Raw genomic sequence first — 24,812 nt, forward strand, 5'->3', positions numbered from 1 at the left:
TTCGGTTTTTACCTAAGAACCGAAGTAGAAATGAGACATTCTACTTTGGTTCTTAGGACTCTACGCCGACAGTTAAAAACTATAGGCATAGAAACACAACAAGAAAAAAAGGGCTTTTACTTCGGTTTTTAAGCTTGATTTACTTCGGTTTTCGCTAAAATTCGCAACTGCAGTAGTTCGGAGCGAAGTAAAAAGTAGTTAAAAACCGAAGTAGAAAGTGGGGCACGCATCCATCCTGGGCACTTTCTACTTCCGTTTTTAGGTAAAAGCCGAAGTAAAATGGGCACTTTCCACTTCGGTTTTTACCTAAAAATCGAAGTAGAAAGTGCCCCGCCTTTTTTTTTAATATATATTTCTGATTATTTTTAAATGGTCGAATTCTATTTATATATATATATTTTTGGTCTAATTTTATTTAAATGACCTAATTAATATATATATATTTTGGCCTAATTCTTTTTCAACGGTCTATTTATATGAATTTACAGTTATATATATTTTTACAATTGGAATTGGTTAAGAATTTTTTTTGAATGAAAATATGATAACTTTCATTAATTAAAAATGTCATACATAAGCATATAAAACACAAGTACTTAAGTAAATAGATAGCCTTAATATTTATACATTTACAAAAATCTAAACTTACAACTAAACGAACTTATAAAAAAAATAGGCTTACTGATAAATGTATGTCATCAATTGACCTAACCATTCGTGTTGGATTGGCAAGAGGTCTGCAATCTCACAATATTGCTTCTTCTCATTAAACTGTAAAATTAATAAATATAAATTAATTTTATAGATTATTGATACCAAAATAAGTTATAAAAAATTAACTTACTTTTTCTTTTAAGGTTTCTATTGCATTTGATATCCGAACAAGATCTCTAATGTACTTCAACACATAAAAACCACATTCATGACTTTGTGGTTGTCTTGGACATGAAACATTGAATATCTTTGTAGGATTGCCGAGTAATTCATTGGAAGAAGCCTTATAATATGCACTATTTAAAAATAAAATTAACAAAAGTTATTAAAATGTAGTAACATGTAATAGTTGTTGCATATTAAGAAATATTTTAAAAAAATTTAAACTTACCTCATTATCATTGAATCAATCTCTACAGGTCGTTTGTGTGCTTTTAGTGGATCCAAGAACACGATTTTTCCTTTTGGCATAGCAATCACCAACATCCAATGTTCCCTAAAATAAGAAGGGTGTTAAGTAAAATAATTAAATTTTTAATATATGAATAATCAAATAAGAAAAGTTTACACAATTTCTTACCGTATGTTCCAAGGTATAAAGTATAGTTGACCAACTCTATCCATGATCATCAACCAATTTGCCAAGTCAATGGTTGATCGTTCTACATCGTTAACATTATTAATGCTAAGACGTTCAATGTCAAAAAACTTGTAAAAGACACGCTGATTTGGAAATAGGGACTCCCAAATGCATCTGCAAAATTTTCTTAAGTGTTAAATATTTTTGAAAAATTTCGGCAGAGTTTTCCCTATAAATAGGACTACCCAAACCTGTAAACATTCAATTTACTATGAAAATTTGCAACAGATCACAGAGCATTACTCATAACTGATTCTAAATTTCATATCATTCCATAGAATTAGTTGAAGGGATCCCTTAATACGAATATCATTGCTGAGCCTCCAATCATATGCAAAGTAGCAACTTGTTCCACATCCTCTGAAGTTATAAAGATTGACTCGCGATTCATGAATGATGGGTCCACTAGAATTGAGACGACTGTGGTCATTCCCTTAACTCTGAAAAATTCTCTCACCATAAACTGAAGGCTAACATGGATGCGATTCATGATGTGATGGGCAAATGGTTGGCCTTCGGTAAGAGTGTTTTCTGGATTGACGTGAGACCCAACTGTTGACAGATGTGGGCTAGTCAAAGAATTACGGTTCATCTTATCCTTGGATGGGCTTTTTGACATAGGAGGTTTCTTTTTTAGAGGACCCTATGCAACATCAAGTAACAATTATAATAAAATAATGGACCAACAAATATTTTAATAGGTAACAAATTAAATAATTAGTTTATACCTGATTAGTCATAACTAATTCTTTTGGCCAAGGAATGAATATGTCATAAGTATCTCGAACATAGCGTATCTCCCCAACAGAACATGGGATTTCAGCATCCTCTTGTAACATTTTGGTGACTCGCACTCTCGCGTATTCGTCTGTCAGTTGAACACCATGAATAGTCAGTGGATCCACCCCATCAATGATAACACCCACTGCCACCACATTATGAATATTATGTAAATAAAGTAACACAACCTGCATGTACGGTGTGTCATCCTACATGTACGGTGTGTAATATTCTTCGTCGTTCTACTCATCATCGTTGTTGTGTTCATCCATATCATCTATCCCACCTGCTTGTTTAGCTTTTTCCTCCTCTAAAGCTTTAAGTTCTGCTCTGAGCCTCGCAATTTCTGCATCTTTCTTACTAACAACATCAGCCATTTCTGTTGCTATTTTTTGTTTTCTTCCAAAGACGGACGAAATCTTCGCAAACGACCTACAATAATCAACCAAATTTATTTAAAAACTAAAATATTATAGAATGAAGTTAATTGCAACAAATAAAAAATAATATCATACCCAAGTGCTCTAACACGCCCTGGGTGCTCAGGTGTCCCTAAAGCTTGCGTTGATATGTCATTCCGATCCTTTGCAATGATTTCTCCACTACTAACTTTTTCTTTCAGCTCATTCTGTGAAACAAACTAGTGATCACTTATATTAGTGACTTATAAGAACTTTATCATTCCTACATTACTTTAAAATACTTGCTTGAAACCACTTACAACTCTTGCTTCAATTTGTTTGTCCAAATCTGTGACAAGAACCTTCTTCTTTTCTCGTGCTCTTATCCAAACTTGGTACCGTTCTACATTTGCCACACCTAGTTCATTTTTCTACAACATATAATAATTAATTAAAGTTGGTGAGTGCAATATTCTTCATAACAGGTTGACAGTTGTAAAATAGTGATGTAAATTACTTACCAAGTCCTCTCTAACATTGGCAAGCCCTCTACGAGATGTACAACATACAATAATTAATTAAAATTGGTGAGTGCAATATTCTTCATAACATTTGAGAGCTCTTTCACGTTGTGCTTCTCGCAAAGCCTACATAAAATAAGTAACAATAAGTTTTTAAGCAATTATTAGTATTTCAAAACTAATAAATCATATACATAATAGATATACATAATAGTACCATAAACTCAGGAGATAAACGGTGGCTAACAAATGTCCTCCAATCTTCTAGGTCAAGTTCTGGATATTTCTTAGGAAGGATTTGGAGTTCATCTATCAGACCGTCTTTTGCCAAAGGGAAGATGTAGTCACTAGTGACGTTGGTCTTAAAATCTCTCATCATTCTTCCCGCACATTTAATTAATTCTGGTTTCCAATTTTCTGGAATGTTAAAGGCACCCTAAAATAGAAAGAAAATGATTAATGAAATGCAAAGTAATTCAAGAAAATGATCAATATATTAAAGTAATTAAAATATTTTCTTACATATACATCCTCCCATATTCTATTCTTCAATTCTTGTGGGACTTGTCTCCAATCCTTATAATTGAGATAGACCATTCTCCTAGTTTTAACTCCAAGGTACGATTGCATCTCACTATATTCTTTCCCTATAGGTTGACCTTTATCATTAAACTTAATATTTCTCTTTATTCCCTTAGCTTTTTGATTATTGATATTGTTCTTCTTTGTTGGGCCTCGCCTATTTGGTGTGTTCTCCCCTTCAGAAATTGTCATCTGCACATAAATAAGAATTAACGTTACAATTATGACATAAATAAATACATATTTAACATAAAAATGAATACATTACTCACTGGACACATTTTCTTCTCCTTTTTCTTTTCTTGGTTCATTTACAATCTACCCATATTCTGTCTCTAATATCATTTCTAATGTATTTCTCATCATCATCATCTTCATTGAAATCATGGATTTGCTCAACTTGCTCATGTATTGGTTGTCCAACAATAAAATTGTCATGAAACAAATCATCATTTTCTTCGCCATTTTCATCTTCTATAAACTGCCTTTCCGGGGTTCGTAAAACAACTGACCATTTATCATCAGCAGGATCAGTTATGTAAAACACTTGTTTTGCTTGGGTAGCCATGATTAAAGGATCATTCTTGTGACCTTTCTTACTTAAATAAACCAAAGTGAATCAAAGTTCATCAATTCTAACCCCAGCATTGTTGTCCACCCAAGAACACTTGAGCAGAGGAATTTGAAATAAGGAATAATCAAGCTCTCATATTTCTTCAACAACCCCATAATATGTCATAGTACCAGCTACTGGATTATTGTCTTTTGCACTAGCGAAATGCATTGCTTCTACAACAATACTTACTCCACTATTTTGAACCATTCGAGCATCATCTCTTGACTTTGTGTGAAATCTTTTTCCTCCAACAATTTAATCATGGTGCTTTATTACATGAACACTTGCTCCAAATGATATGCATTTTAACTTTGTCGACAGTCCATGGTTTTCTTCTCCCAACCTTGCTAGAATAGTATTTTTCAACCATCGACTAAATGTTTTATGATGCTCATCTATAATCCATTTCTGTTTATTTTTAACCTTGTTAGGAATCATTGATTGTAATAACTCCATGTGCTCACTGCAAATACAAAGTACAACATTAAAATTTCAATTATACATAAAAATGAGCATAATGTTTATTAAATTTATAACTTACTTTATATATGGTTGAACCTCAGGATTGTTTTCCAACACAACTAAATGAGCTTGATCTAATTCTGCATGAGATATGGTCACTACTGTTCATTTCCCTAGTAATCCTCTATCAACTCCATCTGAGTTATTCCGTGATTTGCTAATTCTGATTGTGTCGATTCCAACCATGTACTCTGAACAAAATTCCACAGCTTCTTCTGCTAAATAACACTCAACCATACAAGCTTCAGGGCAATGCTGATTACGTACATATCCTTTCAACACCTTCATATTCCTTTCAAATTAATACATCCATCTCGCCCAAACTGGCCCACACAACTTCGCTTCTCTTACTAAATGGACCATCAAATGTACCATGATGTCAAAAAAAGATGGTGGAAAATATTTTTCAAGATTGCATAAAGTTTCAACTATTTCATCATGCAATGCATTCAACTTCTTCTTTTCCAATTCTTTTCCGCATAGTTGATTAAAGAAGATGCACACACTTGTCACACTATCTCGAACTCTTTTTGGTAAAATTGACTGAATGGCAATTGGAAGTAATTGTTGCATTAATATATGACAATCATGTGATTTCATTCCAATTATCTTCAAATCTTCCATAGACACCAAGTTTCGAACATTCGATGAATAACCATCAGGCACTTTCATCCCTGCCAATGAATGACATACGGCTTGCTTCTCTTCTTTAGACAATGTAAAACAAGCAGGAGGCAAATATGTGCGAGCCCCTTTTTCTTCAGGTGCCAAGCGGTGTCTTATACCCATCTCAACAAGATCTAAACGACTAGACAAACCATCTTTGGTTTTATCTGGGATATCAAGTAATGTACCGATTATACTTTCACATACATTTTTTTCTATGTGCATGACATCCAAGCAATGTCTAACTAGTAAATCTTTCCAGTAAGGAAGTAAAAGAAAATTGATTTTCTTTGAAAACATCCATTGACTTTTTTGTTTTTATTCTTCTTCCCATACTTAAAGTCAACTTTTTCTACTTCCTTAAGAATTTGCTCACCTGACAATGGCAAAGGAGCAAGGTCTCGTTCCATAGTACCGTCAAATGCTTTTTCTTTATTTCTGTCAGGATGAATTAAATGCAAAGATCATCTATGACCCATATAACACATTTTGCGTCCATTTGACAAGTGACGGGCCCTTGTGTTGGTGCAACAAATTGGACAAGCTTGGTAACCTTTTGTGCTCAAACCTGATAGGTTACCATATGCTGGAAAATCATTAACAGTCCATAACAACACCGCTTTCAAATTAAAAACTTATTTTTAAAACCATCATATGTCTTGACACCATTTTCATACAACTCTTTCAAATCATCAATTAAAGGTGCCAAATAAACATCGATATCATGTCCTGGTTGTTTTGGGCCTGAAATCATTAATGAAAGCATCATAAACTTCCTTTTCATGACCAACCAAGGAGGAAGATTGTACATAACCAGGAAGACAGGCCATGAACTATGCCTACTACTAAGAGATCTATGCGGGTTTACTCCATCAACTGCTAAACTGAGACGAAGAAGTCTTGGTTCATTTTTGAATTCTGGATTGATATAATCTACCTTTTTCCAGGCCTGTGAATCCTTAGGATGCCGGAGTTTACCATCTTTCACTCGTACAGTCTCGTGCCATATTAATTTCTTAGAGTGTTCTGCACTTCGATATAATCGCTTCAGCCGCGAAATCAAAGGTAAGTACCATAGCACTTTCTGAGGAATAAGTTTCCTAATCTCCTTACTTTTGTTAGGTTTGTACCGTGATAAACCACATTCTGTGCAAGCGTCCATGTCTGCATACTCCTTACGATATAAAATACAATCATTTGGACATGCATGAATCTTCTCATACTTCAACCCTATCAAACTTAATGTTTTCTTTACTTCATATGTAGACTCCGAAAAACAATTTTCTAGCGACAAAATCTCCTTGAAAGCAGCTAAAAATTGACTGAAACACTTATCACTAACTCCATTTTCTGCTTTTATGTTATAAAATTTAACCATTGTGGGCAATCTTAGTTTATTGCAACCACTGAACAATTGTCTGTCTGCATCTCTAACCATACTATCAAATTTTTCTAGATTATGAAAAAACTCTTCTTGTACTTCATCAAGCAATTCTATAGGATGATCATCAAAATCATTACTCTCAAAATCATCTACACCTTGCCTACCTAATGGATATGGGTCATCATTTAATAATTCTCCATGCTAATACCATTTACTATAACTCATATCACATCCCCAACAAAATACATGATCCTTTATCATGGTAATATTCCCCTTTACTCCATTACCACAATCAATACAACAACAATGAATTTTTTGTGGATCACTACAATTCTTTAGGCAAAACTTTAAAAATTTGTTGAATCCATCTTGAAATTGTGATGTTTCTCTCCTCTCAAGCATCCATGATTTATCCATACTAATAACAATATTAAATTCCTAATAAGTTAGAAAAAAACTTATATTAGGTTCTACTCTTATAAATTTTTTAAAAAATTCGACAGAGTGTCCTCTGTTTCTATAGCATACAATAATTTCATAATTACCTATAAAACCAATACAAACAAACACAATAATCAAGCATAGATGAATCCATCATTATTAGGTTCTATTCTTATAATTTTTTTTAAAAATTCGGCAAAGTATCCTCTGTTTCTATAGCATACCGTAATTTTATAATTACCTATAAAACCAATTAAAACAAACACAATAATCAAGCATAGATGAATCCATCATTACTAGGTTCTAGTTTTTTAAATTTTTTAAAAAATTCGGTAGAGTATCCTCTGTTTCTATAGCATACCGCAATTTCAAAATTTCCTATGACAACAACACAAACAAACACAATAATCAAGCATAAATGAATCCTTCCTTATATCACCACAACACGCAAATTTCCCAAAGCCTACTTCAATAATTTTCAAACATAACTTTCACTAAATCTAATATGCATGATTACATTAGCCTTATCTTTATACATAAATCTTGTAGTAATATAAATAAAAAAAATAACTAACCTTCAATATTACTCTTCAATGCACCTGAAATGAACAACAAAGTTCACCACTCAATCAACGACCCTACTAAAATATTACATAATTAGTAAACTACATAATTAATTATAAAACCAATAAATAAAAAAAATCAAACTAGTTAAAGAAACTAATGAACAACACTTTGATCATCTTCAAGCTATTTATTTTTTTCAAATATTTAAAAAGAAAATTTATCTATTGTCACAATTTCTAAAATTCACTAATATACATATATATTTATAATAAACCTAATTTTTATCAAATTATTTAACCTAAAAAAATAAACAAATAATTAGAAAAGTTAACAAAATATTAATAATATTAATTATAAAATTCGGAATAATAAAAAAAATAAAAAAACATAGAAAAATAAAAAATTATCATAAAAACCATATTTTAGTAATCTATACCAGTTTTGAAGCTCAAAATCACCTTGCAATGACAAAACTCCGGTCAAAATCCGGCAAGAAACACCAAGAAACTATGGAGAAAATACCCACGGCCAAATGTTTTTTTTTTCTCTAAAAAACAAAAAAAAAACTAATTTTTGGACTATATTTCAGCTTATAATGAAGAAGTGTAGCAAGAAATAAAGAAAAAACAAAAAAAAAAGGTTTGGAGAATGAAAATGGGTGTTGGCTCACGGTTGTTAATTGAGGTTTTTTGTGGTTTTTTGCACAGAGGAGAGAGAAGGGTTTGAGGGATATGACCGTTCAGGTTGGGGAAGAGGGTTATATAACCCTTTTACTTCAGTTTTTAGGTAAAAACCGAAGTGGAAAGTGCACTTTCGACTTCGGTTTTTACCTAAACACCGAAGTAAAAGGTGCACAAGGGCGGCGTTTGGCTTGACAATTTTTTCACATTTTTATTATCTCTAAACATAAGTCACGGGCTTGTGCAGCAAAACACGACCCTCTTCACTTTGAATTTTTCACTTCGTTTTTAAAAAAAAGCGAAGTAGTATGTAATTTTTTTCAGAGCGCCAATTTCAAAAGCGAAGTAAAAAAGTTTGAAAAGGTTTTTACTTCAGTTTTTTTTTTTTTTTGGTAAATCAGAGAAAATTTATTAAGCTCAAAACAAATTACAAACACCAATTATTTACAAATATAACTGTCCCACCCAATCTAGATCCTTTTTACTCATCTTCTTTTTGTTCATTTAACAAACCCTATTACAGACATCGTATTTAACCTTTTGAACAACAATGCTAACCATTGGCACCCAATGATTCCACAAAGCTTCATTCCTAGCTTTCCATATGTGATATACACAAGCCACTAACGCACAGCAGTACACCTTCCTACAACAAGAAGACTGCCCATTCCTTCTAATCCCGTTCATAATGCCATCAACCTCATATCTATTAGATCCAAAGCCTAACCATCTCAGGATATTGGAGAGACAAAGCTTACTAAACTCACAGACAAAAAATAAATGTTTATGAGTTTCCTCTGTCTTACCACAGATAATACAGCAGTTATCCTACACACAACCAAATCTGAGAAGTCGATCCCTAGTTGGTAACCTTTTTTTTAAAACCAGCCAAGTCACAAATTTGTGTTTCAGAATTCCAAGTCTGTCCCAAATGAAAGAATATTGCCACTTCACATCTGACTTATCCTTCTGCAACTTGTATAACTGAGCAATGGTACAAGCAGGCCAACTCTGGATATTGTGCATCATAATTTCCTTGAATTCATTCTTTATTTTAACTACTTTTTTCCTGTACCAACTACTAGTTGTAGGAGCCATATAGCCCCACCAGTCTGCCTCCTTAATGTACACCGAATGAACCCACTTCACCCAAAGGTTATCCTCCTTTTTAGCTATAGCCCAAACATATTTCCCAATGGCACACCTGTTCCACAAGCCAATGTCTGAAAAGCCAAGACCTCCAAAATTTTTACTCTTCTCAATCTCAGTCCATGAAACTCGACCTAGCCCGTCCATATACTCTGAACCTTTCCAAAGAAATGCTCTACATATTTGCTTGATTCTTTTAATCACCATTTGGGGCAAGATAATCAATTGAGACTAGTACAAATTGATAGAAAGCAGGACATAATTTATAAGAGTACATCTCCCTGCAAAAGAGAGATTTCTTGAGCTCCAACTCATAATCCTTTTAACAATCTTCTCAAATAAACAATCACAATCAGCTTGAGTTATTCTAGAATTGCTTATGGTCATTCCTAAATATTTGAAAGGAAGCTTACTTCTGCTAAACCCAGTCATATCAGTGATCCTATTCCAATCTCCATCATGCAACCCAACACCATATATGGCTGACTTAGCTTTGTTAGCTTTTAAACCAGATGTATCTGTAAACAATTGAAAACCCCTAAGTAAAATATGAATAGCTTTAAAGGTTCCTTTGCTAAAAAAAATCAAATCATCTGCAAAGCAGAGATGATTAAGCTCCAAATACTCACATCTTGGGTGATATTTAAAATCCTTATGATTCCCAACTGCCACCATTATCCTCGAAAGATACTCCATACCAATAACAAACAGCAAAGAGGATAAGGGATCCCCTTGCCTTAAACCTCTCCTAGACTTCAAGCAACCTGTTTGAGCCCCATTAATCATGAAAGAGAATCTTGGAGTAGTAACACAGACCATAACCAACTTGATAAACTTAGAAGGAAAATTAAGGGCTATCATCATTTCATGAAAAAATTCCAATCCAAGGTGTCATAAGCTTTTCGAAGATCTATTTTAATCATACAAGATGAGCTAGTACTTTTCCTCCCATAACCCCTCACTAAGTCTTGGCATATCATGATATTATGAGCTATATTTCTGCCTTGAACAAAACCACTTTGACTGTCAGAGATAATTGTAGGTAAAATCACTCTAAGTCTTGAACATATAAGTTTGGTGCTATTTTATAGACCACATTGCAACAATAAATTGGTCTATAATCACTAACATTCTTGGGGTATCTAGATTTAGGAATAAGAGTTAAATTGGTTGTATTGAGTTCCTTAATCAGCTTACCCGAATGCAGGAAAGAAAGAATTGCTTTAATAACATCATGTCCAGTAATATGCCAAGTGTGTTTCAAAAAAGCACTACTATACCCATCAGGACCCGGTGCCTTCTCATCCGGAATGGAAGAAAGAGCTTCTTTCACTTCATCTTTGGTGTATCCACGTCACTGAAGTAAAAGCCTATATTTCTAGTAGTGTATCCACGTCAAAATAATGCCATCTATCATATCATGAACATCATAACAAAATCATAAACATCACCAAACATCATAACATAATCATAAACAATTCCTTGTGAACATGGCCCACTAACTTGTCCATGCCACCCATTGAGGTAAACAGGAGTCTCTGGTCCTTGAATAACCTCGGCGCGTCCGCCCTTGGAGTTACGTCTTTATAACCTTAGTAACTCAGGTTACGTCTTCATATCCATAGTAACCCATTTGTTGAGTCGCGTTCAACACGCTAACAACCATTACATATAACTCTGTTACGTCTTCATATCCTTAGTGACCTCTTTATTTGATGTGTTGCGTTCATCACGCTAACATCCATTCATATCATACAGCATTCATACAAGCCAACATATCATCACATTATAGCATTTCATAACTCATAACATTTTCATTCATACAAACAGTCTTACCATTCATAGCATAAACAATCATAAATTCTTTCTAACTTCCTTACCTCAGGTCCAAGCTAAGTAAAACCACAACTTCTCAACGAGCCTATACCATAATCAAAATAAAATGTCTTAGCTTCATATAATTACTATTTTTCCCTCTGATATAACTCATGTGTGCACCCATGGTAGGAGTTACACACAACATACACATATGCTTAATTACACATAAGGTCATAAAAAGAATAATGCTCATTCTACCAATATTGCATGCATGATCTTTCAATAAAAACTACATGGTTACATAATAGACATAATTTTGGTCGTAAAAGTGAATTTGCATGTAACATGCATACGTGGGAACATTGCGTAAATGTGGCGTTTAAAACGATAATTCCATGCGTCTTACTTCTACCGTTTTAAAAATAATAGACTTGTAGCATGTTTTGTTTACCATTGTTTATCTTCTTAAAGTTACTAGGTTGATTAAATCTCCCAAGACATTCTTTTTATTTCATAAAAACAGTTTTATTTAGCCATTAAGAATATATTAAAGACTCATTTATTATTTTTAATTACAAAGAAAAACAAAGGCATTGGAAATTATTTTAAAAAGAAAATACCTATGATTATCATGTCTCCTTAAAAACTAACAATTTAATTTAAGTTAATAGAATTTTATATTTTGATGTGAGAAAAATAATAATTTTAAGTGTGGGAAAAATATATTTTGTTTGAAATATTTTAAATACTTAAATTTATGTAACACAAATTCATATGTGAAAATTAAATAACTATATTTAAAACTTTTTAAACTAAACTCTCAGCCATTATTTAAAAATCACAAGTGAATTAAATCCAACATTTTTCTTAATCCAATTAAAGAAAATCATAACTTGTAAAATAACCACTCATATTATATAAAAAAAATATCACTTTTAAGTTTTACCATTGTTTAGGTTATTTATTTATTTCAAATTACCAATCAAATTCATTTTATTGAAACACATTTTACATTTTTAAACAAAAATTCCAGCAATCAAATTTTATCATTAAAATCACCATCTTTATTTTTAAAAACTCATATTTTCTAAAAAATATAAAAAAATCTGTAGGTATTTATTTACACAAAATATCATTTCAAGGCATAATTAAATTTCCCATCAAACTTCTTAAAACATCAAAACACTTGAAAATTTTATTTAAGCACTCAAAACATTATTCTCATCATAAAAAACATCATTTTTGCACAAAAAACAGCAAGCACGTTTAATCATAAAATTCATTATTTTCATTATATTCACAAAATTCATGCTTATTTATGTACAATATTCCAACACAAACCCTAGCATGCTTCTAACCTCTTTAACCATTTTAATCACACCATGAGCATACAATAATTCATCAATCACCTTGAAACTTATTCACAAGTCATGAAAAAAAAACCACTCTTGATCTTGTGTTAAATATACTATCAATATATTATTACCATGCAATTATTCCAAAGAACAAAACCATCATAACTTCATACAAGATCTTGCCACAACCTATCATGATCTCTAAGATTAAATTGACATTAAACATAAAAAAAATAACCATCATGCTTTTGAATATCACCTTTAGGCCGAAATTCCCATAGCCAAAATAATCAAATCCTTTCATGTTATTTTTAAAAGAGATATTCAATGATCACAATTTAAAACCTTTGTATATTTTCACATAGAGTCTTTAAGCCAAAACATACCCATCATCAGATCATAGAAGATCTTTAAACAAGATATCATCAACACCACATTTTAATAAGATTAATCATCTAATATATCAAAGGAGAACAAAATAATGAATCACCATTCTCAAACAATATTCTCCAAACCACAAGAAACCAAAGATAAAAACAATAACCATAAGACAAAAAGGTTCTCATTATCTCTCTTGCTAGAACTCAAGGACAATAGTGACAATAACCCAAACTATGACTACCACTTGTTCAAGCCGAGGGTTTTGAAACCCACATGAAGAAAAGAAAAAAAATGATCTTAGATTCAAGAAGAGGTAGAAATTAACATCACTATGAACCCAAATACTTACCCTAGGGATTTCAAACACTAGCCTCCAATCCTCTTGCAACAAAATCAAAACCTATCATCACCATCATTTTGCCTTGCTTAGAATCAAGATGTAGAGGAGACAAAATATAATGCTATGAACCTTAACCCATACCTTAGGATCCCTAGTCTTGGCCTCTTCTTTCTTCTCCTTCTCTTCTCCTTCACGTTCTTCTTCTCCACCTCTCTCTCTAGAACTCACGAGCTCTCCCTCTCTCTTCTCTCTAAGCACATGGCAGCCACCAAGCCAAATGAGCCTTCAACCTCTTTCTTATTTTCTATTTAAATGCCTCAATCTTCAAAACCTAGCTAAGGAAAATGTAATTATCATTTTCCTTTATTTTCCCTAAATCAAAATATAATTCAATTAAAAATTATACTCAGCCAATCAATCCATTTTATCATTGACAGCACACTAATTCCTCTCTTGTCTTCCTTGGCTGTCCATGACTAATAAAGGAAATAATGCTATTCTCGTATAACTCTAGGGTGCTGAGATTTGGGACTGGGTTTTGACCCGTTTCTGTTACGTTTTAGGAAAAATGATATTCACAAAAAATGTAGATAATTTCATTAGCTTTCTAACGGTACTAGTTGTGTCTAAATTGGATATCCACAGCCCATGTTATACCCATTTTACTAAGGCTGGGTCTAAGGTTACGGGGATTCAAAAAATGACAACTCTATCCATTCTCACCATTTGTTTCCCAATATTTTTCTTGTGTGAACACAAGCCTCTTTATTTCCCTTTCTTTTTATTTTCTTTTTAAATCCCTTAATTAAATAAAAATAAATGAATCAATAAAAGGAAATTAATCTGTAGAAAACTATTGCATGCACACCATGCAACCATGCACATGCACATACTCAATCACTAGGGTGCATCACTACCTACCATGCACCTTAGTGCATTCAACCAAATCTCACATAATCACATTTGAAAAAAAAATAATTACATATCATTTAACAATTAATTTCACAAAAATGCTACCAACAATTCTAACAATTAAATAAAATAAATCACTACACTTAACACTTAAATAAAATAAAACACAAAAATTTTAATAACTAAATTTTTTTTTTTTGGTGCACTACACGTAAAAAGTTCGAAGAATTGGGCGAGGGACCGGAAAGACCATTACCATCTATTTTTGAAGCCACCTGTGTTAGAACTGAAGGTTTTACCAGAACATCTCTGCTATGCATATCTTGGAGAAAAAGAGACTCTTCCAGTCATAGTTTCATCATTTCTTTCAGAAGTAGAGGAAGAGAAGTTGTTGAGGGTGTTAAGTGCTCATAAAACTACTATAGGATGGACTCTTGCTGATATAAGAGGAATTAGCCCCTTGAAGTTATGCATAGAATTCTTATGGAAGACTATGCGAGACCGATTATTGATGCTCAACGAAAACTTAATCTGACAATGAAAGAAGTAGTGAGGAAAGAGATTTTGAAATTGTTAGATGCTGGAGTGATTTACCCTATTTCTGATAGTGCTTTGGTAAGTCCAGTAAAAGTAGTACCTAAAAAGGGTGGTATGACTGGGTGAAGAATGAAAGTAATGAACTGATTCCAACCAGGACGGTGACGGGTTGTAGGATACGTATTAATTATCGGAAGTTGAATAAGACAACTAGAAAAGATCATTTTCCTTTGCCTTTTGTTGATCAGATGTTGGATAGGTTGGCCGGGCATAATTACTATTGTTTTCTAGATGGGTACTCAGGCTATCATTAGATTGTAATTGCACCGAAGGATCAAGAGAAGACAATGTTTACATGTCCTTATGGGACTTTTGCTTTTAGAAGGATGCCATTCGAGTTATGTAATGCACCAACCACATTTCAACGGTGTATGATGGCAATATTTTCTGACATGGTTGAGAAGAGGATTGAAATTTTTATGGATGATTTTTCGGTGTACGAGCCCTCTTTTGACACGTGTTTAACTAATTTGGAGTTGGTTTTGAGGAGGTGTGAAGAGTCGCATTTGGTGCTTAATTGGGAAAAGTGCCACTTTATGGTAAATGAAGGAATTGGATTGGGGCACAAGATTTCTAAGAAAGCCATTGAAGTGGATAGGGCTAGGATTTCTACGATAGAGAATTTGCCACCTTCAGTTTTAGTAAAAGGAGTAAGGAGTTTCTTAGGCCATGCATGATTTTATAGGAGGTTTATCAAAGATTTCTCTATAATGACCCAACTACTCTAGACATTGGACCATTAATGAATACTATACATAGACACTAATCTTTAACAAAACTTACAAGTGAAAATATCATAACTTTATTAAAACTTTGAAAAAGACAAAGGTCAAACTTACTTAAAATTTGAAGTTAGGATATGGGATCCCATTGTTTTAAAATCAAAACATGACATAATGATAATTAAAAAGAGATTACATAACAAAATGCGGAAAAATACATATAAAAACCATAAGAAACAAAAACTACATCCTCAAATCGAAACTCTCGATTCTTTGAATCCATTCTGCCTCAATACACATTCACTACTACAAAATTGACATGGGACGATGGTTTTAAACCGTCGTATGGACTCTCATACGTCGGTTCTAATAACGTCATCCCATGCAATGTCATGCCATGTAAAGCATGAAACAACGGTTTAAATAAAAGTGTCATCTCTTGTCGTACATGAGACGATGGTTCCTATACAAACGTTGTCTCTTGTGGTACATGAGACGACAATTTTTGTGCAAGTGACATCCATTGCAGTAAATGAGAAAACAGTTCCTACTCAAGCGTCATCCTCCTACAGTACATGAGATGACAATTTATGTGCAAGCATCGTTCTCTGCAATACATAAGACGACAATATTGTGGAGACCGACGTCCCATGTAGAATATAAGAATTTTTTTCATTTATCTATTTTCAATAACTATATTCATTCATAATTTCTTGTGTAATTACAATATAGTTCAGATAGAATCAACGGGCAGACAAAATCAATAGAACTCAGTATGTTCCAAATCTAAAAATTACAAGATATGTAAGTGCTAACTCACTTGGAATATAGAACTCACTTGGGATAACTATGTAAGTGCTAACTAAATACTACAGCTAGTATATTTTTTTAATTTTGATTTCAAAAGTTACTCTAGCTATGACTCATCCACTCAAGAAATTCTAGCTATGATTTCAAAAGGTAACTCTAGCAAGCCTCTTAGACCCTTACTCTATCTGTGACTCATCCGTTCAAGAAACTCTAGTTATCATTTCAAAAGGCAACTCTAGCAAGCCTTAGACCCCCCCCCCCCCCCCCCCTCCCCACAGGCTTATGAATGTAGTCTCTTTGTGTGACACCTCGACTCTGGCCTCGAACTCGACCGAGGTGCTCAGCAGTACCTAACACTTGTGTTAGGGTGTCATTTGTTCCGATCTCAATCAGTTTTCCCTCTTTTATTTGCTCAAGCATGTTTTCCTGTACAAAATTTAATCAATTATTTGTTTGTTACTAAAATATAAAAAAATTACCAAAAGTCATTTAACGTTTTACAACTTACGATGGCCTCTCCCATGACCTTGTCACGCTCGGTGACATAGTTGCCAGAAGAATCTTTTCTGGCCTCCTTCCAGAGTATAGGTCGATCTATCTGCTCTATTGTGCCCCACTTAGCTTGCTGCATATAATATAATTAGGTCAAGTTTAACATCAAATGAGGAAAACATAAAATCAAGCATAATTCGTTCTATATATGTACTTACTAAATCAGCTTCCAATTCAGTATAGCTATGGCATGAAGTCCTACGAGGGTATTGTAAATGATTACGCCTTTCTTGTTGTATTTTTCTAAAATCTTGAAACTCTCACAAATACCACAAGTAAACACTTCCACTCTCACAAATAAAGCACAAGTAATAAAACACCACATTCAAAGAAACACATATTCAACAAAATCATTAATATTCAATCGTTATATGCAGATGAAAGAACTCCTAACAGAGTTAGCAATGCGCCACTACCAAGGCTAGAAATTCATATATTTCATAATATACTCGTTTAACATAAGATGATCTATATAATCTATCTGCTCCGTTATATGACATTTTGGCGTCTTTATCATCTATTGAAAACTCAAAACTCTGGACAATCACCGAGTATAGAAACTCAAAACTGAAAAAGAAGGTAATTACATGTAACACAACATTTTATATGACCATAAGTTGACTGTTAACAATAAAAATTCAAGCTAAAGTGCAATGCTCTGTTTATAGAGTAAGAATCATAAGTTGGTTTAAAAATTCATCAAGGCAAATGCGGAATATGTAAGACAAGCCTCAATTTAAAGAACCTTGCTTCTCCAACCTTTTAGGTGTTTTTGAGAATAATTATATATTACAATTTGTAACTTCAAACAAAATATATTCATATGCACTTGCTAATGACTTATAAATTACTTCTCCTAAATATATAAACAAATGAAGAACTTATGCAAGGGACTGGTTATATTGACAATCCTTATGTAATGACCCACTACTCTAGACTTTTGGATCATTAACAAAACTATACATACAATTCCTTAATAAAACTTACATTTGCGAAAATTACCATAAATTTATTAGAAAACTTGTAAAAATAAGAGTTACTTACAAAAATATCAAGAAGGATATGGGATCCCATTGTCTTAAAACAAAACATAATTTAAAATAAAGGAGTTACATAGAAAGTGCGAAAAAATTACACATAAACCCATAAATAAAAGACTACATCCTCGAAATCGAACTCTCGACTTGTTGAATCCATTCACCATCGATACACAATCTCCAAGCATCCACGAACCTTACCACCACTAATAGCTATTTTCCTGCACATAAAACAAAAAGGAATGAGCCTAATGCCCACCAAGGAAAATCTAACACATACTTCATGTACAAAAATTTCATAATAATCATAAAGACATAACATAACACTTAATACATACACATACTATAATGGCCATTATTACTTGGGGTCCCATAGACTAAACAAGTCATATGCCCATGAGATTAGTGGGGTCTTACTAGCTAAGTAGGTCATATGCCCATAATCTATTTGGGGTCTTGCTAGTCATATGGGTCATATGCCCAAGCCTACAAACATACATATTCATAACATATCTTATAACATATTTCATAACATAATCACATAGGATAACACAAGCATAAAACATATAGATTTTATCCTATTTTCCTTACCAAAGTTACCGGGATATGTGGACAGCGTTGGGACTTTGGAACACTCCTAATAACCATTATGACAAAGAGTGAGTCTAATGAAGAAAAAGAGATGAAAAGGAATGGGAAGACTAAACCATTGAGAAACATACTTATCGAAACTTATTTGCTCAAGAACTTAGATTTCCTAACCAAAATAAGAATGAGGTTAGAAGACTGAGTAGAAGGTTATGAGAAAGAAAATAACATAAAACCAATGAACTAGAGTATTGGGTTACCTTAAAGACTTGTAAGACCAATCTACACCACAAACCGAAATACTATAGAACCTTACTTCCCAAAGTGTTTGATAAGTTTATGAGGATCAAGCTTATGATTTCCCCAAACCAGGTGTTTACACTCTCACACTCACTTAGCACTTTCAGCCTCTGAACTTAGAGCAAAAGATGAATAATGGCTGGGTACTAGGTCCTATTTATAGAGTTTAGGAATGAAAGGATCTTGATTTTACTTGAATAAAAATAATAGCTTTTTAGGTGAAAATAATTTGAATAATTGTTCAGCAGAGGCTGAAGACTCGTTCAAAAAGATGCTGGACTTATCAAGAGGTTGAAAGGCTGAATGGAAAAAGAATTCAAAAACTTTCAAAACATACTGAAGGAGGCGATATATCGCCTGGGCCAGTATGCCCGAGGCAGTCGTGCATCGTCTCGTGTTTTCTGTATCTACGTGCTGCGATATATCGCCCCCTATAGCTGCGATATATCGGCACACGCTGATTAATTAAACACGAAATTACACATTTTTAGCTAAGTTTGAATGGAGTAAACAGCCTTGACTAAGCCCTCAACGTATTCAAAGCTGCTGACTGACCTTATAGCATTCAAACTTTTACCCTTATTAAATTAAATCCTCAAAATACTTAATCCTTAATCACCCATTCATAACATGTGCTTAAAATCCTATTGGTCCTTATCTAAACCTTATAGTATAATAAATATTATTCTTAATATCAGTCATATAATCAAACCTTAGGTTAAAATCAATATTCTTAAACTATAGGTTAAACTTAGAAAATCTATAAGTACTACTAAGAGAGTCCAAATAATTCCCGGTCTGAACCAAAAATCCACAGTTACAAAGATAATACTATACATACTATAATACTACTAAATAATTAGCTAAGTAAAGTTCTTGGACTCTACAATTCTCCCCTACGAAAAATAATTTCGTCCTAAAAATTTACTTACCAATTAACTCCGGATACCGTCCTTGCATGTCCTCCTCCAACTCCCACTTTGCCTCTCGTTTAGAACGATTACTCCATAGGACTTTGACTATAGGAAAGCTCTTGGACCGTAACTGCTTCATCCCCCTATCTAGGATGCTAACCGGTCGTTCCTCGTAACTTAAGTCTTTCTGGAGCGCTATTGTATCGTACTTGAGGACGTGAGATGGGTCTGACACATATTTGCGTAAAATCAAGATGTGGAAGATGTTGTGACTATCGGCTGGTGCTGGCGGTAGGGCTAGTCTATATGCAACTGGTCCCACTTTGTCCAATATCTCAAAAGGACCTATGAATCGGGGACTAAGCTTGCCTTTCTTCAAGCACCGCTTGACACCTTTCATAGGAGATATCTTCAGAAAGACTTGATCTCCGACTTGGAATTCCACATCGCGTTGCTTGGCATCCGCATAGCTTTTCTGACGGCTTTGAGCAGCGAGCATACGCTGTCTAATAAGCACTACTGCTACTTGAGCTTGTCTAACAGCTTCGGGCCCTAGAAGCTGCCTTTCTCCTACCTCGTCCCAGTGCAACGTTGATCGGCACCTTCTTCCATACAGCAACTCATAAGGTGCCATCTCGATCGTTGACTGGTAGCTGTTGTTGTACGAGAACTCGATTAGCGGCAAGTACTTGTTCCATGATCCTCCGAAATCAAGTACACACGCGCGTAGCATATCCTCTAAAATCTGAATCGTACGCTCGGACTGCCCATCGGTCTGAGGATGAAAAGCTATACTAAGACTTAACTTAGTACCCATAGCTTGCTGTAAACTTCCCCAAAATCTTGACGTAAACACAGATCCTCTATCTGATACTATTGTCTTGGGGATTCCATGCAACCGTACTATCTCTTGGATGTAGATGTCTGCATATTGGTCTGCCGTGTATGAAGTCTTAATAGGCAGAAAATGAGCCGACTTGGTTAGTCTATCTATTACTATCCAAGCAGAATCATGTTGGTTATTCGTCTTTAGCAGACTCGTCACAAAGTCCATAGCTATATCGTCCCACTTCCATTCTGGTACGCTAAGCGGTGGTAATAAGCCTGCAGGCTGCTGATGCTCTACTTTCACTTGCTGGCATTCAAGACACTTAGATATAAACTCCGCTATGTCCTTCTTCATCCCTGGCCACCAATAGATTGCCTTGATGTAATGAGTCATCTTGGTAGACCCTGGATGAACTGAGTACGGGGCGCTGTGCGCTTCTTCCAGAATCGTCTTCTTAATACTTTGATCATTTGCCACACATACCCGATCCTTATATCTCAATAAACCTTGGCTAGATATTGAGAAATCGGTATTCTTGCCTTCTCTAACTGCTTCAATATGTGCTGCTAGCGATTCCTCATGTCTCTGACCAATCCGTATGTCCTCTAGTAGATTCGATTGGATAGACAAGTTAGCCAGCTTGCCTACAACCACTTCTATTCCGGCACTGATAAGCTCCTGCTGTAGCGGCTTTTCTATTCCGGATAAGGCTGCTAAGTTCCCATAGCTTTTCCTACTAAGCGCATCGGCAACTACATTCGCCTTACCTGGGTGGTATAGGATTTCGCAGTCGTAATCCTTTACTAACTCTAACCACCTGCGCTGCCTCATGTTGAGCTCCTTCTGCGTAAAGAAGTACTTTAAACTTTTGCGGTCCGTATAAATCTCGCACCGTTCTCCGTAAAGATAATGGCGCCAGATTTTTAACGCAAAGACCACCGCTGCAAACTCCATGTCGTGAGTTGGATAGTGCTGTTCGTACTCCTTTAGCTGTCGTGAGGCGTAGGCTATCACTTTGTCGTTTTGCAACAGCACGCATCCCAATCCTAGCTTTGATGCATCGCAGTAGACAACGAACTTATCGTTGGGTGTTGGTACACTAAGTACTGATGTTGAACAAAGCTTATCCTTAAGCATTTGGAAGCTTTCTTGACACTTATCATTACAGTTAAACTTTTGTTGCTTCCGGGTCAGGTTGGTAAGTGGAGTGGCTATCTTTGAAAAGCCCTCTACAAACTTCCTATAATAACCTGCTAACCCTAGAAAGCTTCTTACTTCAGACGTGTTCTTTGGTCTGGGCCAATCCTTCACGGCCTCTACCTTTGATTGATCTACTGCAACTCCATCTTTCGATATAATGTGCCCGAGAAACGCCACTTGTGAAAGCCAAAACTCGCATTTCTTGAACTTTGCGTAGAGTTGATGCTCCTTCAATCGCGTCAAAATCATTCTCAAATGTTCCTCGTCCTCTGCTTCATTCTTGGAGTATATTAAAATGTCGTCGATAAACACAACGACGAATTTATCCAAGTAATCGTTGAAGACCCTATTCATTAAGTCCATAAAACGTGGCTGGTGCGTTAGTAAGACAAAAAGACATAACCAAGAACTCATAATGTCCATAACGAGTCCTAAAGGCTGTCTTAGGAATATCTTCTCCCTTTACCTTGAGCTGATGATACTCGGACCGTAAATCGATCTTGAAAATACAGTCGCGCCTCAGAGTTGATCAAACAAATCGTCGATCCGAGGTAACAGGTACTTGTTCTTAATCGTTACTCTGTTCAGCTCATGATAGTCTATCCACATCCGCATACTTCCGTCCTTCTTCTTCGCGAATAGTACCGGAGCTCCCCATGGTGAATGGCTTGGCCTAATAAAACCCAAGTCTAGGAGTTCTTGTAGCTCCGTCTTTAACTCCTTGAGTTCCATAGGTGCCATTCGTTATGGTGCCTTAGAGATAGGCTCGGTGCCTGGTACTAATTCTATCGTGAAGTCTATTTCTCGATTTGGCGGCAATCCTGGCAAGTCATCGGGAAATACATCTGGAAATTCTTGTATAACTCGGACATCTCCAACCTTAAGCGGTGTCTCCCTTTCCACGTTCGTGATGCTGGCTAAGAATGCTTGACATCCTTTCTCCATCATTCTCTGAGCTTTGAGAGATGACACTAACGGGGTGCACAATCCTGAAGCTTGTCCCATGAAGCATAGCTTTTGGCCGTCAGGAGTCTCGAACATCACCTTCTTGCGTTTGTAGTCGATTGTTGCGCCATGCTGTGCTAGCCAATCCATGCCTAGTATTACGTCGAAGTCCTTGATCACTAGCTCTATCAGGTCTCCTTCTAGTTCTATGTCCTCAATCTTGATCGGTACGCCTCGTACTATTCGTGATGATAGAACTACTTTGCCCGAAGGCAACTCGGTTACAAACCTAGTTCTAAATCTTTCACAAGGTTTGTCTAGTTTTTCTATCATTCCTAACGAGATATACGAGTATATCGCTACCAAATCAAGCGATACTAGAACATATACTATCGAGGATAGGATTTGACTTGTAATTGCTTGTTACTAGCATGGGTTCCTCCCTGGGTCAAGGCAAAGACTTTGGTCTGTAACCATCGTTTAATCCCTCTTCTCCTCACTAACATTCATCTGAATCCTTCCTACGTCTGTTGTCGTCTCTAGAACATTGGCATAGGTAGTATTTCCTGGGTTTTCTAGCTTAACCCTTAATTCCATCTTTGGTCTAAGTCCTCTAACGAACTTGGTCATCCTCATAAAATCGATTGAAACCATCTCCGATGCGAACTTGGCTAATCTGTCAAACTGACGAGCATATTCTTCTACCATTAGCGTTGACTGCCGAGGTGAAATACTTCTTGTGGAACAGCTCCACAAATCTTGTCCATATCATGGTGGCGACATCGTTAGTCTGCTGAACTAAGTCCCACCATATTCTGGCATCCTTCTTGAGGAATGACGAGATGCAGGATATGCGGTCTGCATTACTGAGATTCATGTGCGTCAGAATCAGCTCCACGTTCCTTAGCCACTCTTCTGCCTCAAAGGGGTCTATAGTCCCTTCGAAGTTTGGAGCATGCTACTCGCGGAACCTCTCATACACTCACTCCATGTGCTGTACTGGATACGGCGTGTAATTTTTCATTGGCCATCCCCCATATGGACCAACTTGTTGGGGTACTGGGGCCATTTGTTGTGGCTGCGGCTGCGGCGGAGGCTGAGGCTGAGTTTGAGCCTGTTGGCGTTGTTGCTGCAAAAGTTCCTCGACTTGTTGTCGCATTCTGGCGATCTTCGCAGTGTTGTCAGCTGGCGGTGCTGGCGCGTTGCGGCAGGCAGTAGCACGCACTCCCTTTCGGCGAACTGGAGGGACTTCATTGGTTGCTGGGACGGCGTTGGAGGCGTTTCCGTTGGTGCGTGCAGATCTTCGGAGCGACATCTTCACCAAAAGTTCTAACAGTCGAGAACATGTTAGAACTTACCCTAATAGGCTCTAAGGCAAAACTTATTCTAAAACAAACATAACTCAGACCTATTTATTATGACTTCTTATGAAAAAAATTATATAAGTCTTTATTATTATTATAGTGGGTTTCTATACTTAGAAAAACAAGTCATCTTTATTTTCTAAGTGTGTTTCTAATTATCCTATATGACTTAATCCACAGGCTCGAAACTTATCTTTGTTCCAAAGTTAACCATATTGAGGGAGGGCTGGGATCAGTAAATTCGTTCCCACTACTAAGGCCCCCTAACTCTCAATAAGGAAACTTGGTTCATTGATTTGTATCCACCCTTACCGAACTTAGTCATTATTCATTTTATTTATTATTTATTATGATTGCAAAAAAAATCAAACTCATACATGGTAATAAAATAACATGTTATTCATTTTTAAAAATAGTTTTCACTTATTACAATCATAAAATAAGAAAGAAATAAAACAAACAATGAAAACTACTATTCTAAAAAT

The 24,812-nt window shown here is 35.1% G+C and overlaps 1 protein-coding gene across 1 annotated transcript; it reads right to left on the bottom strand.

Annotated features, from left to right (window-relative positions):
- Window positions 1–9,342: 9,342 nt before the first annotated feature.
- Window positions 9,343–10,482, bottom strand: LOC133815534 (uncharacterized). The gene is made up of 3 exons (XM_062248366.1): window positions 10,293–10,482; window positions 9,991–10,181; window positions 9,343–9,894 (listed from the first exon to the last, which is right to left on the bottom strand). Exons 1-3 carry the CDS (start codon window positions 10,480–10,482, stop codon window positions 9,343–9,345), a joined length of 933 nt encoding a protein of 310 aa, XP_062104350.1.
- Between the last annotated feature and the right edge of the window lie 14,330 nt (window positions 10,483–24,812).

The sequence above is a fragment of the Humulus lupulus genome, chromosome 2, assembly GCF_963169125.1.
Source record: "Humulus lupulus chromosome 2, drHumLupu1.1, whole genome shotgun sequence".
NCBI lineage: Eukaryota > Viridiplantae > Streptophyta > Magnoliopsida > Rosales > Cannabaceae > Humulus > Humulus lupulus.

Bases quoted from the DNA above. Each gene is read 5' to 3' on its own strand.
- LOC133815534 (XM_062248366.1), bottom strand. From the start codon at position 10,482: ATGGTCTGTGTTACTACTCCAAGATTCTCTTTCATGATTAATGGGGCT. The intron at 10,182-10,292 runs GTGAGTATTTGG...AATTGTTTACAG, and splicing joins TTTTAAATATCACCCAAGAT to ATACATCTGGTTTAAAAGCT. The intron at 9,895-9,990 runs GTTAAAAGGATT...AATTTGTACTAG, and splicing joins ATTGTTTATTTGAGAAGATT to TCTCAATTGATTATCTTGCC.